The following is a 19,152-nucleotide window of genomic DNA, read 5'->3' on the forward strand; positions in this document are numbered from 1 at the left end:
AACATTAAATATTTACTTCTATTAGTATGCTTTGGTGCTTTGATGTTTACATTATCTCCTAACAATTCTATTAATATTAGACATTATCCCAGTTTTAAAGCTTGAGAAACCAGGGTTTTATGTTGTTTTGTATCTTACTTATATCTTATCAGTGATAGAATCCATACCTTTGCTTTGGTCTGTCTGTGCCTTTGCTTATATTCATTTCCAAGCTAACGTAGTTGTCTTGTACTACACATTATCATGGATTTATTTTTTAGTTGGAGTATAATTTATACTCAGTGCAATAGACTTTATGTCTTAAGTCTGTTGAGTTTTGATAATTGCATACACCTGTGTAACCTCCACACAAAACAAAAATAATAGACTATTCATTCACCTCTGAAAGATTGCTGGTGTCCCTTTACAGTCAATCTCTCCTTCCCCCAAGAGCCACCTGCTTCCTGATTTCTGTCACTATAGGTTAGTTTCAACTGTTCTTAAACTTAATGTAAATAGAATCAAACAGCATTTATTCTTTTGTGTCTGGTTTCTTTCATTAACATAACGTTTTTGAGATTTATCCATGTTATGTTTATTCCTTTAATCACAGAGTAATACTTCATTCTATGAATATACAAAAATTTGATGATCATTCTCCTGTTGGTGAACATTTGGGTTGTTTCCAGTTTTTGGTTACTATGAATAAGGTATAAATGTGGCTTTTAAAAAATTATTATAGAATAAACTTGTATAGAGCATGTTAGACTCAGGGTAGACACAGTTATGCTTCAGTAACAAACAACCCCAAAACTCATGGCTTAAGACAACAAAGAAATAAACAAATGTTTATTTCTTTCTCATGTTACATACCTATCAGGGCTCAGTAAGGAGCCCTCTGTTAACCATAGTCATTCACGTAGCCAGGCAGCAGAGGTGCCTTCTCACCATTTGTTTCCATGATCACCAATGCAGAAAAAGGAAACGTAGCTAATCAAGCACTGGTTCACCTTTGAAGAGGAAGAAAAGTTGAAGCTAGAGGATTTATGAACAGCCCTAATAACTATCCCAGAATAGTACTGAGGAAATTACACTCTACTGCAATATTCACCACTATACCTGCCCCATCACACAAAATGAAATTTTAAAGCCTTTTTTAGTCATTATATCTCTATAAGGGATGGGTAACATGTTAATAGATAAAACACCCAGAACCTACATATGAAATGTGGACAGACTGCAGTTGATACAGTGAGCAGGCTTAGAACCGTGCATGTATTTTTACCCCAAGGAAATGTATTAAATAATTTAAAAAGTAATAGCCCAAAATTTAATAGCCTAGACCCACCTAGGGATCTTAACTTGCGTATATGAGAGAAGGAGACATCTGTGGCTCTGGATAGACTATTAAAATGGGAAACACTGTAGTATAGTATTTAAGAGTAGGTTTTGAAACCAGACTGCTGTTTTTGAACCTCAGCTCTGCTATTTATCAGCATTGTGATTTATAAGCTGTGTGACTTTGGTCAGGTTGCTTAACCTTTCTGTAAAACCAAGAGAAAATGAAAAAAAATAATTCTAACTAAGATGTAGACTTGTTATGAAGGTTAAATGAGTTAATGTATGTAAAGCATTTTGAACAGTGGTATCTGGTAAGCAGTCAAATGTTATGTTTCTAGTTATATTTCCGGTGACCATGTTTTCCAAATCAAAATTTGTGTCATGTATTAATTTTCTCTTGCCGTGTAACAAATCACCCAAATTGAATGGCAGAAAACAATACCCGTTTATTGGCTCACAGTTGTGTAGGTCAGAATGCTGGCATGACAAGCCGTGGCTCAATTCTCTGCCCAGGGTATTACTAAGCTCAAGTCAGGCATTGGCCAGGCTGAGGTCTCATCTGGAGGCTTTGGGGAGAAAGTCGCTTCCAGGCTCATTCTCTATTTTCTTGCTGGTTCTCAGGTGGGGGCTGCTGTCAGCTCCTAGAGGTCCCCCACAGTCCTTATCAGGAAGCCCCCTCCATCCTGAAGCAAGCAATGGTGCTTCCAATCTCTGACTTCCTGTCTGTGACCTCTAGGCATTCTACAAAGAGTTTAATCAGGTTAGAATTCATTTAAGTCAACCTACTAATTTAAGGCTTTAGGATACTGAGGTTCTAAGTGAAATCTCCAGATTTGAAGGGCTTTGCTTGTATGATTAGATCAGGCCCAAACTAATAATCTCCCTTTATCTTATAGTCAGCTATGACTTATCATATCATCTCATTATGGAAGTGAAATTTGTCTGTAAACTGGGGGCAGGAATCTTGGGAGACTTAGCTTTTTGTCTAACACAAGTTACATGATTTTTACCAATGTGAGTTTCATTTTTATAACAAAACAAATCAGATCCAGAATGTGCGTTTTCCACAAATACAAATATATTCTACAAACAAGAAGCTGAATTAGAGGTATTCTTAGCATACTTTTGGAGAAAAACTAAATTGAGATCCCTTGAGTAGTGTATTAGTCTGGCTCACACTGCTATGCAAATACTATCTGAGATTGGATAATTTATAAAGGAAAGAGATTTAACTGACTTACAGTTCAGCGTGGTTGGGGAGGCCTCAAGAAACTTATAATCACGGTGCAAGGGGAAGCAAAGCACCTTCTTCACAAGGCAGCAGGAAGGAGAATGAATGCAGGAGGAACTACCACACACTTTTTATAAAACCGTCAGCTCTCCTAAGAACTCACTCACTATTACAAGAACAGCATGGGGGAAATTGCCCCATGATTCAATTACCTCCACCTGGTCTCTCCTTTGACATGTGGGGATTTGGGGGACTACAATTCAAGATGAGATTTCGGGTGGGGACATAGCCAAACCAGATCAGGTATTAATGCTACAATTGCAGTTGTTTGTTTACTTAGTTGTTTGTTTACAACTAAGTAAATGATGCTAATATCATCAAAGGCAAGAATCATCTTTTATCCATTTTTAATCCATTTTATCCATTTTTGTGTACATAGCATAAATATTTGTTAAATAAAGACATGTATATATTCAAAATAAAATCAAAGCTATATAGTTGAGTTTCAACCAATCAAAGTAACCACCAGCCAGCTTAAACTAAAAGGAGAATGTATTGTGAGAGTCCAGATGCCTCATGGACTCTTAGAAAAAGATCCATACAATAAGGCTCCAGAGATGGACCCAGGGCAGCTCTAGAGATATCGGCAAAAGGGAGTTCTGAACCCCTGTTTTTCCTTGAGCATTTCCATTGGTGGTCTTGACATTGCACTCCTGATCTTTATATGTCTCTTCCAAATGTTAAACCTCTGGGAGAGAGAATCTGATTGCCCCAAACTGAGGCAGATGTCTGCCCCCTTTATCCAATCTGGTTGAGGGCAGGGCTATTAGTACCTAGTGTAGACATTATGGCCCATCCAAGGAATCACTGTGAGCTGGGTGGACACCCCAAGAAATGGCCCTTACATGTGGTAAATACTGATGGCTGGCTGACTACAGGCAGCACGGCCTCACTAACTCATGGAAACGGCTCAGAAAGCACAGGGTGGTTTCAGTAATTCTGGTTTCTTTTCCCTGTCTTATTAAGATCACTTTTGTTCAACAGACATTTACATAACAGTACACCTACTCCCTGCCAGGTCCCACACTACAAGCTGAGGATATGAAGTAATAAGATCTCATCCTTGTGCTCAGAGTGGGAGAAAAACCAGCACAAGTAATTTGAACAGAGTATGGCAAGTACAGCAATGAGAACACACATGCAGTGTTCCGTGCTCTGGAAAACGGGTCTCATGCTTATCTGTGGGAGAAGTCCATTATCTCTCTCCCAGCAGCTCTTAAAGATAATTATAAAAACACCCACAAATAATTACAGTTCCTGACTGTGTTCTCTTTGAGGCACTGGGGCCTAAGAAACTTAGGCTAATTATGTGGAAAGGAAAGTTTCAGGCCGGGCACGGTGGCTCAAGCCTGTAATCCCAGCACTTTGGGAGGCCGAGACGAGCGGATCACGAGGTCAGGAGATCGAGACCATCCTGGCTAACACGGTGAAACCCCGTCTCTACTAAAAAATACAAAAAAAACTAGCCAGGCGAGGTGGTGGGCGCCTGTAGTCCCAGTTACTCGGGAGGCTGAGGCAGGAGAATGGCGGAAACCCAGGAGGCGGAGCTTGCAGTGAGCTGAGATCCGGCCACTGCAGTCCAGCCTGGGAGACAGAGCTAGACTCCGTCTCAAAAAAAAAAAAAAAAAAAAAAAGGAAAGTTTCACCTGGCTTGATGGCTCACACCTGTAATCCCAGCACTTTGGGAGGCCGAGGCAGGCAGATCACTTGAGCCCAGGAGCTCAAGACCAGCCTGGCCAACATGGTGATACGCCAGCTCTACTGAAAATACCAAAATTAGCTGCACATGGTGGCACACACCTGTAGTCCCAGCTACTCAGGTGGCTGAGGCACGAGAGTCACTTGAACCTGGGAGGTGGAGGCTGCAGTGAGCCGAGATCGCGCTACTGCACTCTAGCCTGGGCGAGAGAGAGAGAGACACTGTCTCAAAAAAAAAAAAAAAAAAGTTTAATTATAAAGCAAACAGATTTAATTACTTATGAGAATCATAGGATATGAGGGCTCAGAGGTTCTCCAGATGTCATTCAGGCCCCACTGCTTGTCTGAAGTATAAATGCCTTCTCTTCTTTGGTTGCCCTTTTCCTACTTTTCTCTTGAAAATTGCAGCTATGTCAGCTCTCCATGGCTTGATGCTGAGGGATGTGACCACTTTATTAAGTGGATTATAAAGGATTATGAACTGTAACTTCTTATAGCAGCTTTCTTCTTTTCAGTGAGAGTAATTGTTGGTTTTTATTATGTAAGGTTAAAAAAATTTAATATGGACTTTAAAGGCCATTAAAGTCATACTAATTTGTGAAAAAATCATTAAATTGTAAAGGGATAACTTGGCCAATTTGAGCTAACTTGGTTCAGTTCATCATGATCTCTCAATAAGAATTCATGTACAGCCATATTTTTAATGCTGGTAACCTTTGAAAGAGATATGAAAAGTCATCTATTTAATTACTGCCAAGTATACTCTGCACTGTGAGTTCCAGATCTAGAGCAGACATGGCCTGTTAGCTTTCGGCCCTAAGCTGAGCTTTATTGTGTTGTTCAATGGGAGAGATTGAGTGGGAAACAGAATTACCACTGGGAAAATGTTGTTCTTTACCCACAAGTGACGGATTTCTTTTTCTATATGTGAGCAAACTGCTGAGGAATGGATTGTACTCACTGAAAAACAATAGCCAAGCCATCTCTTAACATAATAGTGTTTGCTCAAGGCACCTGAAATGCAGTCAGAAAAAACAGAGATGTGCTTGATACGCTATGTCACTTTATAGTTGTAGTTTTTCTCCCATTTGCTTTGGTTTGGTTCACGCCTAGATAGTCTAAGAATCCAAGAAGCATAGAGCTTGAAATGGCACCTAGACTTCATGTTTTTATTTATGCTGTGTTTCATTCCACAAAAAATTTAACCAGTTTAGGATTCTTATAGTTAAGCTACTTACTTAAGGGATCTAGAAACTTAGACTCTGAAAAGTGATTTCCCCAAAGTCCCTCTGTTAGTTAGTGACTGGGCTGGAACTGAGACTCCTACCTTTCTGTCTCCTTGTTGAAGAGAGTTGTCCTTACATCCCACCCCAACCCACCCCACCATTCATTCATTTTTTTTTTTCAATGACTGTGTTAAGCACAAACACTTGCCAGGCACTATGTTACCCCTAGATAGTGTCGTAGGGAGTAGGATGGACATGAGTCCTGTCCTTGGAATGTTTCCCATCCGGAGAGAAATTCAGATTTGGAGCAAATGTGCACACAAATCAGTTAGGTAAAATATGAAAGAAACAGACCTATAACAGCAATCATTGTGGAGGGTGCTATGAGCATATTAAGAAGCCTGGAAGGCTTGTTTTAGGAAATGACATTTATGATGAGCTATGAAGAAGAAATAGGAGTAAATCAGCCAAAGTATTTGTGAAGCAGAGCAGAAGAGAGTAGGGTAAGAGAAGACCCTGAGGTGGGTAGATCTTGGCTCAGCTAAGAAGTGGAAAGAAAGTCTGTGCAGCTGGACTGGGGCATAAGTGAGCAAGGGGAAGAAGCACTAGAGGGGGCCAGAGATGGGGGCTGGGACCTCTGAGCTTCCTTATCGACTTTGAGCTTGATCCTAAGTGCATTAAGAAGCCATAAGAAGGGGTTAGAAATATAATCAGTTTTATGTGTTAGAATCATAATAACTTTGCTGAGTGGAGAATGGGTTGGAGAGAGGATGTAACTGAGTTGCTCTTACATGCAGGTGAGAAATGATGATGGCTTATAGATAGGATAGGATGGAAAGAAGTGGAAAGATCCAAGATACGTGTTGAAGGTAAAATCCATGAGACTTGCTGGTTGGAAGTACAGTTGAGGGAAGAGAATTTTCAAGAATGACCCCTGGTTCCTGGTTGAACAACTGGACAGATGTTGTTGACGTTTACTCTGGTGAAGAGAATTGGCTGTGGAACCATATGGTGACTAAGTGAGATAAAAAAGCTCTATTTTATTTGAGATGCTTGTAAGACATCTAGTGGAGATATAAAGTAAGAGCTGGGTACACAGGTCCTAGTCCTAAGCTCAAAAGATTTGGGCTAAATATGTGAATTTGGAAGACAACGATATATAGAATAGTCTTTGAATTTAAGGGAAGGGAATAATTCACCTAGTTAAAGGTCATTGAACTCACATTGGAGGGGAAGGATGGGTGGGGTATAAATTAAATAAAGAATGCAAAAATTAGCCGGGTGTGGTGGTACATGCCTGTAATCCCAGCTACTCCAGAGGCTGAGGCAGGAGAATCGACTGAACCCAGGAGGTGGAGGCTGCAGTGAGCTGAGATTGTGCCATTGCACTCCAGCCTAGGTGACAGAGTAAGACTCCATCTCAAAAAAAAAAAAAAAAAAAGAAGAAGAAGAAGAAGAAGAAGAAAGGAAGGAAGGGAGGGAGGGAGGAAAGGGAAGAAAAAAGAGAAAGAAAGGCATTTCAAGAAAAGGCAGTGACATAATTAAATCACCAAGGGAAGAATGGTCTCATAATCCAATTGGTGAAAACTAAAGCATACAGTGGGGTTGGATTTTGAATGCCCTCCCAAGTCAGGCAGTAGCTGTTCTATATACATGGGTCATATGGAGAGAAATCTGTGAACAGTCTAAGAACTTTGCATATCAGCAGGAAGCGTTTTTTGTGAGCTTCCTTGGTTTATATTGTGAAACATAAAAGCAAACTTCACATAAATCTTGAGATAATTATGTTCGTTGTGCATCATAATGGGTATAATGACTATAAAGGATAGTCATTATCTCCCACAGACCACTGCCAACCATTTGCTAGTAATGTGGTGGAAATAGGTCCAAATCATCAGAACCAGTATTGTAGGAGTTGTATGCCTGTCACCCTGGTGATGAGGTTTCAGCTGCCATCTACTCTACTCCATTGGGATGAGGAGGAGGAGAATTCACCTAACCACAAAGCATTTTCTGTCTGGAGCTCTGCCCTCCCCATCAGTCACTCCTCCTCACACTCCACCTTGCAGCCCTATTGTAGATACCCCATCATCCTTCATTTGCAAAACAAAGTTAGAAGCCACGTGAGGAGGCTGGGATCCTTTCCAGTTCAAAGAACAAAACGCTGCAGACATTAATGGGGCCTAAAGGTTGCACATGGCCATTTGAAAAATTTATACTCCACAGTGCTGAAAGAGCCAAAGCCTTTCCAAACTTATCCTTTGCAGCACCTGACTTACTAAATGGGATTTGAGTAACTCCTAGCATCATCGCTCCTTGTCACTAATAATTGCATCTTAGTATCCCTTGAGCAGTACATCTTTTTTTGTGCATAGTAACTTTGCATGGTTGGAAGCTATATATATGGAAGCTATATATATTTATATATATATATTTATTTAATTCTATGATGCTGTGTGTGCATTTTCAACTGAGAACTTAGGAAGTATTTATAATTTGAGCCAGGAACTTAGCATTTACTGTGTACTGATTCTGCCTATTTTAACATTTCACAGAAACGAGGATGCAGTCAATCAGATGGCCGTTACTCCCTTTCCAGTGCCATCAAGTTCTCCATCTTCTATTGAGGTAAGGTTGTTTCTAATTAGCTCTTAGTATATTATATGGGTTTGTCATTAGCATTTTCCCCAAATCTGACATTTTTGATATTCATTATTTGATATTCCAAACTCATGGAAAATTTCCCTGACCAAAGTAGAAAGTATTGAGGTATTGATTATAAAGCAGTTTTTTAGTAAATATATTAGAACCTAACCATATAAGTATTACCTTCCTCAGAGTTGCTCAAGGTCTCCTCTAAATATATAATTTTGTTCTAATTGGGCATTTCAGAATTTACAAGAAAATTCTCTTTGTTTATGACTGAATTGTACCCCTTTCTTTATGGTTTTGAAATACTTTAATACCTGTGATCAAGGTGCCTTTAAATAATTACTTTCATCTGTGAATGGAGAAATTACTAGTATAACAAGATTGCTGTAATATTGGTCAGCTTCTGGAGTAGATAGAGATAGAACTGTGTAATCAGTTTGTCTCCCCAGCTGAGGGAATATTCCTTCTCTTCTCATTTGATATTTATTGAATTATTTTTTAACTCCAAGAAGAAATGCATACTTATTGTTACTAATTAAATAGTGCAGGGTTATTCAAAGAAATCTTAATTTGTCTTTCACTACCTCCCTAAGGAAGTTAATGTTCACTATTCAGTATCTTTTCATACTTTTTCCTTTATTTCTACAGTAACCATAAATAGCTATATATAGTGTCCCTTTTAATAAAAATGTGATTGTACAATACACATTATTTTTATTCTTTCAACAGGTGTTCAGGGTTCTGGGCTGGGGTGATCAGATGATCCCCCTGCCTGGGCCTCCCAAAAGTGCTGGGATTACAGGCATGACCCTATGTTTGCATTTCTTTTTTTTTTTTTTTTTTTTTTGAGACGGAGTCTGGCTCTGTCGCCCAGGCTGGAGTGCGGTGGCCGGATCTCAGCCCACTGCAAGCTCCGCCTCCCGGGTTCACGCCATTGTCCTGCCTCCGCCTCCCAAGTAGCTGGGACTACAGGCGCCCGCCTCGTCGCCCGGCTAGTTTTTTGTATTCTTTAGTAGAGACGGGGTTTCACCGTATTAGCCAGGATGGTCTCGATCTCCTGACCTTGTGATCCGCCCATCTCGGCCTCCCAAAGTGCTGGGATTACAGGCTTGAGCCACCGCGCCCGGCCTGTTTGCATTTCTAAAGGGCTAAGTAGGAAATGGGAAACTGGGGTAATGAGGAAAAAAGAGAGAGAAAAAAAAGAATTATCTCTTAGAAAAATGGGAGTACTTAGTTACACTTGGGCTAGGTAAAATTTAAATAAGATAAAAATTAAAAGAAAAAACCAGACATTCAAAAATAAGAGGGAGGAGCCTTCCCTGCTGAGTGGACAGAAATAGCTCTCAGGTGAGAATGAGCTGGGGCATGTTTGAGGAATATGGCTGGAAGCATATTAGGAGCTGGAAGAGCAGTGGAATATGAGAAGAGGGAGAGAAAGGCTGTGTAAGTCAGAGTTAGAAGTTTGGGTTTTATTCTATATGCAGAAGAAGGCACTGGAAGGATTTGAACAGGGGAGTGATGTGACCTGATACATAGTTTTAAAGGAACCACTTGGCTATTTAGGGGAAGAAAAATAACTTTTTTCTTCAACCCTCATAGGTTCTCAGTTGGAATGGACCCTTGTAACAAAAGATAGATTAACAAGAGCAAAACAAACAGCAGTTTAATGACATATGTATTTCTTATTTCTTATATACATGGCAAACACCCAGGGAATGAGTAGTTCTCAATGAGATAGATTTAAATTCTAGCTTAAATAGCATCTTCAACAAAAATGGTAAATGTTTAGAGAAGTGACAAGAAAAAGGAAGAGGACTTTGTCTCTAGGGGTGGCAACTTGAGGGAAGGCAAACAACTGGCAGATAAAGGCTAGTTGGTATAGCTTGCTTATGTAGATTCCCCTGGTGCCATCTCCGGGGATAAGCATTCTGTTTGTCTTCAGGGTTTAACCTTTGTTCTCCCTGATTCAGAGGGAGGCAGATATCTTTTGTCTTTATATATCTATGTCCTGCTTTTAGACAAATAGAGGGAGAGCAGAAGGTTTTCCTGCATCTGCTTCTTCCTAATTGCCTTCAGCTCAACGATCCTTCCTTTTCAGACTGGCATATTCTCATCTCCCACAGCGGCTAGGTAGGGAATGGGTTGGTAGGAAGGTAAAAGTAATATGCTAAAAGGCAAAAGCCCCAGTGAGGCCCTAATGTGGCTTGGATGAAGTGTTGGTATTGGAAGCAATGAAAAGTGAGCACATTCTTGATATTTTGGAGGTTGAGTCAAACTTGATTAATTAAACAAGAGAGCTGAGGGGAAGTAGAGAATCATGGATAAACCTAGGTTTTTGGCTTGAGCAACTGGATAGCTGTGGTACTATTTACTAGAGTCTTTCAAAGAATAGCTGTTCTGAAAATGTAGAAGACTGATTTTATTTTTAAAACAAGCAGGCTAGTATGTAAAATAAGAAGTACAAGCTAGTATGTAAAATAAAGCAGGCTAATATGTAAAAAATATGTAAAGTATAAATAATGCCAGCCTTAAGTTTCAAGAACATTATCACATATCTTAATCAAATTTGTGTGCCATTATTTGTATTTCATTTTCAAAAAAAATGAAATCACATTAGGCATTTAAATGTATAAATAAATAATAAATCCCTTTCTCTAATAGCATATGCTATGAGGGTTATGTTTCTATTGAACCATCACAATTTGATTATATTCTGGAGAGGGCTTTTTAGTTCTGCTCTGGACTATTGGCTCTAGAAACTGCTACCAAATGATGAATGCCACCCCTCCTGTGGGTGGTGTGTGAAGAGTACACATATTCTTTGGTTTCCTGACCACTTTCTCTTTCTTTCCCGTTTGCCTATGTGGACCCTCTTAGTATATATCTTTTTCCCCCTTAGATGTTTCTCGTGAGTACTAAAGCATAACTCGTATCCAGCATATGGCTAAAAGAGACAGCCCATTTAAATCATAACCAGATAGATGAAATAGAGCCATATCGTTATTAAATTAGACCTGGTAAGAATAATTCAGCATTATTAAGTAACAGTTTTATTATATGCTAATCGTATCTCATATGTATTTCTTTATTCAGCAAATGCTTATTGAGCTATTTTTTTAAATAAAAAGACAAGATCTTGTTCTGTAGCGCAGGCTAGAGTTCTGTGGTGCTATCATGGCTCACTGCAGCCTCAAACTCCTGAGCTCAAGCAATCCTCCTGCCTCAGCCTCCCAAGTAGCTGGGACTATAGGCACATACCATCATGCTTGGCTAATTTTTAAATTTTTTGTAGAGACAGGATCTCGCCATGTTGCCTAGGCTGATCTTGAACTCCTGACTTCAAGCAGTCCTCCCACCTCAGCCTCCCAAAGTGCTGGGATTACAGGTGTGAGCTACTGAGACTGGGGTCATTGAGCTCTTATTATGTGTCAGTGCTCTAGACCTGAAGGGTTTCGCAGAGAACAAAATTGTTTCATGCAGTTCTGCGCTAGTAGACTAAGCAAGAGTGCTAATAAAACATTGAGCAAGAAGTCTGACGATGTGGGTTTTGGTTTTGGCTCTACTAATTACCTGTGGGCATATAACCTTGGTAGAGGCGGTTAACCTCCCAAAGTCTGTCTTTTTCTGTAAAGCCAGGTTAATAGCCTCCCCTGCCTATGTCAAAGGGTAGTTATGAGGGCCAGGTGTAAAAATATTTTATCCCTACAGCTATATATATTTATAAGGGATTATGATGCAGTACTTGTGGTAATTATAATACCATTGGTGCAATTCTACAGCATAGCAATGTGAATATAAGCTTGGATGTCAGACAGAGCCAAGTCTTAATCAGTATTCTACCATTTACTAGCAGAGTGAACTTGAGCCAGTTACGCTTTATAAACTTCAATTCCTCACGTTTAAAATGGGTTTGATAATAATAATTAATTCTATGGACTTGTTAGAAGTATTAAGTAATGTTTTTAAAAGGCTTAGCACTATTCCTGGCACATGGTAAGACCTCATTTTTGTTGTGATTGCACTTATATTATCACAGCCCTCTAGTTGAACTCCCAGGCTCCAGCATCTTCCATTTTTAATAGTTACATACAAAATAGGATTTTTTTCCTTTTAAAAACTAAATGGATACATAAAAATTGTATATATCATATACAACGTGATGGCTTTTTTTGTTTGGTTTTGGTTTGTGGGGGTTAATTTTTGAGACAGGATCTGGCTCTGTTGCCAGGCTGGAGTGCAGTGGCATGATCTCAGCTCACTGCATCCTCGACCCCCAGGCTCAAACAATCTTCCTGCCTCAGCCTCCTGAACAGCTAGGACTATAGGCACGCACCAGAAACAGAATCTCACTATGTTGCCTATGCCCCATCTGCTGGGCTCGAGAGATCCTTCTACCTCAGCCCCTCAAAAGTGCTGGAATTATAGGATTGAGCCACTGCACCTGGCCAACATGATGTTTTGAAATATGTGTATGTTGTAGAATGGCTAAATTGAGATAATTAACATATGTATTTCCTCACATACTTATTTTTGTGGTGAGAACAGTTGAAATCTACTTTCTTAGAGATTTTCAAGAATACAATACATTGTTATACATTGTTATTAACTCTGGTCACCCTGTTGTACACTATATCTCTAGAACTTATTACTCTAACTGAAATTTTGCATCCTCTGACCAACATCTCTTCCACCTCCACCCCTTCCACCAGCCCCTGGTCACCACCACTACTCTGTTTCTATGAGTTTAACTTTTTAGATTCCACATTTAAATCCCAGAGGGTCTGCATTTCATTCTTTGGTTTTGGAACCGTTGAAGGCGTTTTGAACAATGAAACAATTTGATCAAGGCTGTACTCCAGGAAGATTAGTCTAATAGCAATGTTAAAGACGTCTTGAAGAGGGAAACCCAATTAAGAAGCCATTGCTGTTGTCTAGTAAGAGGTACTGAGGGCTCAAATAACTTGTGTTCTGACATATTTATTCCATTTATTGACAGGACAGCCTAAATCTTTTAGAATATCTTCATACAAACAAGGACCTCCTTTTTGTTTTCTTAGAAGTTGTGCTTTTTTAAGTACTAACTGAGATGCAACGGGCCTCATAAAGATCATGGAGGTTGATCACATAGGGAGTTCCATTAGCATAATTTCCATTTTATTTTAATTGTGCCTGGCTTTTCTAGAATTCTGAGCAGCCTAGTAAATAAGCTCATGTTTGGGGTTAGAAGAAAGAAATTCAGTTTGTCCCATCAGGTAAACAAGGCTTTGCAGAAAGAAATATTTGTGAATTTAGGTTGGCAATGAGACTAAAATTATTTTGTGTGTTTTCTAAAAGAACATTGGATTTAGAAATTATGGGAATGGGCCAGGCATGGTGGCTCACGCCTGTAATCCCAACACTCTGGGAGGCCAAGGCGGGTGGATCATCTGAGGTCAGGAGTTCAAGACCAGTCTGGCCAACATGGCAAAACCCCATCTCTACTAAAAATATATAAAAATTAGCTGGGTGTGGTGGCACACACCTGTAATCTCAGCTACTCGGGAGGCTGAGGCTAGAGAATCGCTTGAACCCAGGAGGCAGAGGTTGCAGTGAACCGAGATCATACCACTGTACACCAGCCTGGGCGACAGAGTGAGACTCAGTCTCAAAAAAAAAAAAAGGAAGAAAATATGGGATTGACAAAATTTGCACTAAACATAAGTTTTATTTTTAAAAAAACTTTCAGTCCTATTAGGGAGTTATAATTGCTATTTTTTTTAAATTTACTTTGCTTAATATCATTTTAAATCAATGAAAAGGAAAACAGTTGTATATACTAGTATACTCTTGTTATGTTAAATGAGAAAACAGGGTAGGGAACAAGACTACTGAACATTTATCTAATTAGAAATTTTTTTTGGCCGGGTGTGGTGGCTCATGCCTGTAATCTCAGCACTTTGGGAGGCCAAGGCAGGCAGATCACCTGAGGTCGGGAGTTTGAGACCAGCCTGACCACCATGGAGAAACCCCATCTCTACTAAAAATACAAAATTAGCCAGGTATGGTGGCGCATGCCTGTCATCCCGGCTATTCGGGAGGCTGAGGCAGGAGAATCACTTGAACCTGGGAGGCAGAGGTTGCAGTGAGCTGAGATGGTGCCATTGCACTCCAGCCTGGGCAACAAGAGTGAAACTCCATCTCAAAAAAAAAAAAAAAGGAAATGGTTTTTCAATCCACAATAACATCCTTAACGAATTTAACTTTTATTGAAAGTCTACTCTCAAATAAAATAGCATTCTTGCTATCAAGATTTCACTGTTCAGTTTGAAGAAAACTGTAGACAAATGCTGAGTATAAAAAAAAAAAAAAAAACAGAGAGTTTAAAATAATAAGGGTTATCGCTTCTGTAATCACTTATGTGGAAGATTTTGGGAGAGCCCAGGGGAAGGAATTTGGAACTTCCCGAAGGTCTGAAAAAGACTAACCTCAGTGGGGGTCGATCCACAGACCTTACAAGTCTTGCCTTTTCTGTTTGTTCATCTACAAAACATAATTCACTGTGGAATCCACTGACTGTGGTCTCATGGGGAGAGGTCGTTCTCCTTAAGTCGCTTGACTGAGCAGACAGCTTTGGACAGGTGGTTTGAAGATCAGCAAGAGATGACAGGAACACCCAGCCATCCGGATTAGCTGAGTCATCTTGGGTGTCAGCTGGCCACCATCTGTCAGCCAGATGGTCCTCAAACCACTCTAATTCACTTGTGCCTTAGAAATCATGCTGCTGACCTGTTTTCCCCTTCCCATCTCAGACTGTTTGCTATTTTCCAAGCTCCTGGTGAGTTTGGTATTTTGAAGACTCCTTACCTCATGAGCCATTCTGTTCTCAGAGCAGAATCCACATTGTTATGGCCAGGCACTGGGACTCACGCCTGTAATCCTAGCACTTTGGGAGGCTATGGTGGGAGGAGTGCTTGAGCTCAGGAATTCAAGACCAGACAAGGCAACATGGTGAAACCTCGTCTCTAAAAAAAATGCAAAAAATTACCCAGGCGTGGTGGTGCACACATGTAGTCCCAGCTACTTGGGAGTGTGAGGTGGGAGGATCACCTGAGCCCAAGAGGTCGAGGCTACAGTGAGCTGTGATCATGCCACTGCACTCCAGCCTGGGTGACAGAGTGAGATGGTGAAGAAAAAGGAAGAAAGGAAGGAAGGAGGGAGGGAGGGAGGGAGGGAGGGAGGGAGGGAAAGGAAGGAAGGAGGAAAAGGAAAAGAAAGGAAGGAAAGAGGAAAAGGAAAAGAGAAGAGAGGAAGGAGGAAAAGGAAAAAAGAGGAAGGAAGAAAGGAAGGAAGGAGAGAGAAGAGAAAGAAAAGAAAAAAAAAAAAAGAAAAGAAAGAGGGAGGGAGGAAGGAAGGGATCCACATTGTTGTGTTCTGTACCTCATTTTAGCATAAACATTACAACTTTAGCTCTCCTTGTGATGTAACATTAATGTAAACATTAAACTGTTACAAACTTTAGCTCTCCTAGAAAGTAAATGTTTTATTGCTATCCTCCCTCAATTCCAACTTCCTTTTTGCCTGACTCCCAACTCCATCTAGTTTTGGACTTCAAACCCTCCTCTGGAGTCATCTCAGACTAAGAAGAAAAGAGGGGAGACGTAGTACCGTTAAAAGGAGTATGGAATTTGAAGTAAAACAGACCTAGTGTGAAAAATGAATCAGGCAATGGGAATGCATGAGGCCCAGATGCTCAATTCAAGGACCTTTCAGTCCCATCAGGGAGATCAGTTCTGCACATACATAATTAGGATACGAAAGAGATGAATGTTAAGTGACAGAGGAGGTTCAAGTAGAATGTTAGAATTTAGAGGAAGGAGACATGTCCCCCAGCTAAGAAGGAAAAGATACAATGGAACAAGTGGCATTTGAGACCTGGCTTTGAATGATAAATTCTGCTTCATTTGATCCTCTAGTTTCTAAGTGTGGGATGTGGTGTAAACATAGAGGACATTTTTTGTTTCTATTCACATCTTAAAGGATGCATAGACTATTTGGAACCTAGACTGCTTTGCCCATGTTTTCTTAAATTTTACAAGTTGACGCATCCCTTAAACAGCTGTTTTCTCCTCTACTTTAGTATTCATTTTATAAAGACCAAGAATATCTCATCTTCAATATGCATATTGCTGAGAAATATAAAAGTAAAGATTCCTCTAATTTATTTAAGGAACACTTTCCTTTCCCTAAGGAGACATGTGCATAATTAGATGAATGGTTTCAGCTGACCCCTCTTCAGGTGAGAATCTCTGTCATCTGAGACCAGAGGTGGTGGCCATTTGCAGGGTTACTAACGGAACCTGTGGGCTTGTTCGACAGTCTAATGTGCTGCAGTTACAAACATTGGCTATTTTTTTTTTTTTTTTTTGAGACAAAGTCTCTCTCTGTCGCCCAGGCTGGAATGCAGTGGCATGATATCAGCTCACCGCAACCTCCACCTCCCGGGTGCAAGGGATTCTCCTGCCTCAGCCTCTTGAGTATCTGGAGTTACAAGCACCCACCACCTCGCCTGCTAATTTTTTTGTATTTTTAGTAGAGACAGGGTTTCACTATCTTGGTCACGTGAACTCCTGACTTGGTGATCCACCTGCCTCAGCCTCCCAAAGTGCTGAGATTATAGGTATGAGCCACCACATCCGGCCCAACGTTGACTATCTCAAAGCTCCACTTGGCCACCATAACCTCGCCAGGCCTTCTTCAGGGGCTCCCACAGCTTGCAGAACTAGACACACTAAGGCATTTGGACATTACAAGTTTTCCATAAATACTGATTTTTAAAGAGTAATTCATTTGTTCAGAATTTCTGTTTCTAAAACTTACATTACCACTGTCAAAAATGCTGAAAATCTGTATGTTTTCAAGATGTATTAACTTGGGTATGTTTATTTTACATGGTAACTCGTTGATTATCCAAAATTCACTGAGAAGAGGATGTTCTATCTAATGCAATTTTCTGATTTAAAAAATGCTAAGACATGTTTTAAAAAATCCATGGTCTATTAACAATAATTTTTTGAAAGATTGTGAGTCTTATCTTCTGTAAGATCAGTTGTCAACACTCAATACTGAAAAGGAAGAATGAGAGAGAAATGAGAGCATCATTTATTGAGGGCCTAGCATGACCCTTTCCCAGCTTTGACTCTTGGATCTACCTTTTGCTACCTGGAGTTGTTTAGCAAGTTATTTAAAATGTATCATTATCCTCATTTATGAATTGGGATCATGGTGGTACATACCCATAGCAGGTTATTAGGAAGACTATATGAGATAGTGCAAGAATAAAGAGTCTGCTTCAACAAAAAGCTAGAAACAGCTCTGTCAAATTCACATGGAAACAGAGAAAGAAAGAAAAGGCCAGGCATGGTGGCTCATGCCTGTAATCCCAGTACTCTGGGAGGCTGAGGTGGGTGAATCACCTGCAGTCAGGAGTTTGAGCCCAGCCTGACCAACATGGTGAAACCCTGTCTCTACTAAAAATACAAAAATTAGCTAGGCGTGGTGGTGGGCACCTGTAATCCCAGCTACTCAGGAGGCTGAGGCAGGAGAATCGCTTGAACCCAGGAGACAGAAGTTGCAGTGAGCCGAGATCATGCCACTGCACTCTAGCCTGGGTGACAGAGCAAGACTCCGTCTCAAAAAAAAAAAAAAAAAGAAAGAAAAGAAAATAGTAAATTATATTTAAAAGCTTGAAACAAAAGTTAACTGTATCTGGTGTTATGCAAATAGATATTTTACATATTAACTCATTAATCTTTTAAAGCAAACTTATAGGGTAGTATTTTTAATCTGGTATTTTATCTGCACTTTAAAAACAAGTTAAGTTACAGGTTGAGCATCCCAAATTTGAAGTTAGAAATGCTCTAAAATCTGAAACTTGTTGAGCACTAACATGATGCTCCAAAGAAATGCCCATTGAAGCATTCTGGATTTCAGATTTTTCATTTTGGTTTTGGGATGCTCAGCTGGTAAGTATAATTCAAATATTCCAAAATCTGAAAAAATTTGAAGTCCAAAACATTCCCAAGCATTTCGGACAAGGGATACTTAACCTGTACTCAGGTTTGAAAGCAACTTGCCCCAAGTCATATAATTCTAAGTGGCAAAGTTGAGATTTGAACCCAAATCTGTGCAATTCTAAAGTCCATGCTGCTTGTTTTCTTTAATTTTTTTTTCTTCTTTTAGGTGTTTCTCATAGTCTCCCCTTACTTTATGTTTAAATATGCAATTGTATGTGATAATTCTCCTCTAATGAAACAGTATAGAAATAATTAATGCAAAATCACCCATTCCCCAATTCCATTCCCCAGAAGTAAGCAATTACACACACACACATACACACACACGCACACACAGAGTATGTTTTTTTTCTGAAAAGATTATCTTAATTTACATTCACTCAGTGATGTATAAAAATTCCTCTCTCCAGGCCGGGCGCGGTGGCTCAAGCCTGTAATCCCAGCACTTTGGGAGGCCGAGACGGGCGGATCACAAGGTCAGGAGATCGAGACCATCCTTGCTAACACAGTGAAACCCCGTCTCTTAAAAAAAATACAAAAAACTAGCTGGGCAAGGTGGCGGGTGCCTGTAGTCCCAGCTACTTGGGAGGCTGAGGCAGGAGAATGGAGTAAACCGGGGAGGCGGAGCTTGCAGTGAGCTGAGATCCGGCCACTGCACTCCAGCCTGGGCGACAGAGCGAGACTCCGTCTCAACAAAAACAAAAACAAAAACAAAAAAAAAAAAGAAAGAAAAAAATTCCTCTCTCCCTGACATTACCAATATTAAATGTTCTTTTACTATTTTGTTGTCCATTTGATAGTTGAAAGATTGCTCTCTTTGCTTTAAATTGCATCAAATTATGAGTGAGATTAAATTTCTCAAAATCAAAACTATTTTCCCTATAAACTATTTCAGCCAAATTTGTAGTAATCC

At 39.9% G+C, this 19,152-nt stretch overlaps 1 protein-coding gene across 5 annotated transcripts in view; it reads left to right on the plus strand.

Moving 5' to 3' along the window:
- The window catches only part of PATJ (PATJ crumbs cell polarity complex component), a 434,245-nt gene that overhangs the window by 296,727 nt on the left and 118,366 nt on the right, over positions 1–19,152 (plus strand). For all 5 annotated transcript variants that reach the window (XM_033225088.1, XM_033225091.1, XM_033225090.1 and 2 more), the window contains exon 30: positions 8,091–8,163. In XM_033225088.1, coding sequence (XP_033080979.1) covers positions 8,091–8,163 — 73 coding nt within the window. The remainder of the gene's footprint in view (positions 1–8,090; positions 8,164–19,152) is intronic.

This window comes from Trachypithecus francoisi, unplaced genomic scaffold (assembly GCF_009764315.1).
Source record: "Trachypithecus francoisi isolate TF-2019V2 unplaced genomic scaffold, Tfra_2.0 Lachesis_group12, whole genome shotgun sequence".
NCBI classification, from domain to species: domain Eukaryota; kingdom Metazoa; phylum Chordata; class Mammalia; order Primates; family Cercopithecidae; genus Trachypithecus; species Trachypithecus francoisi.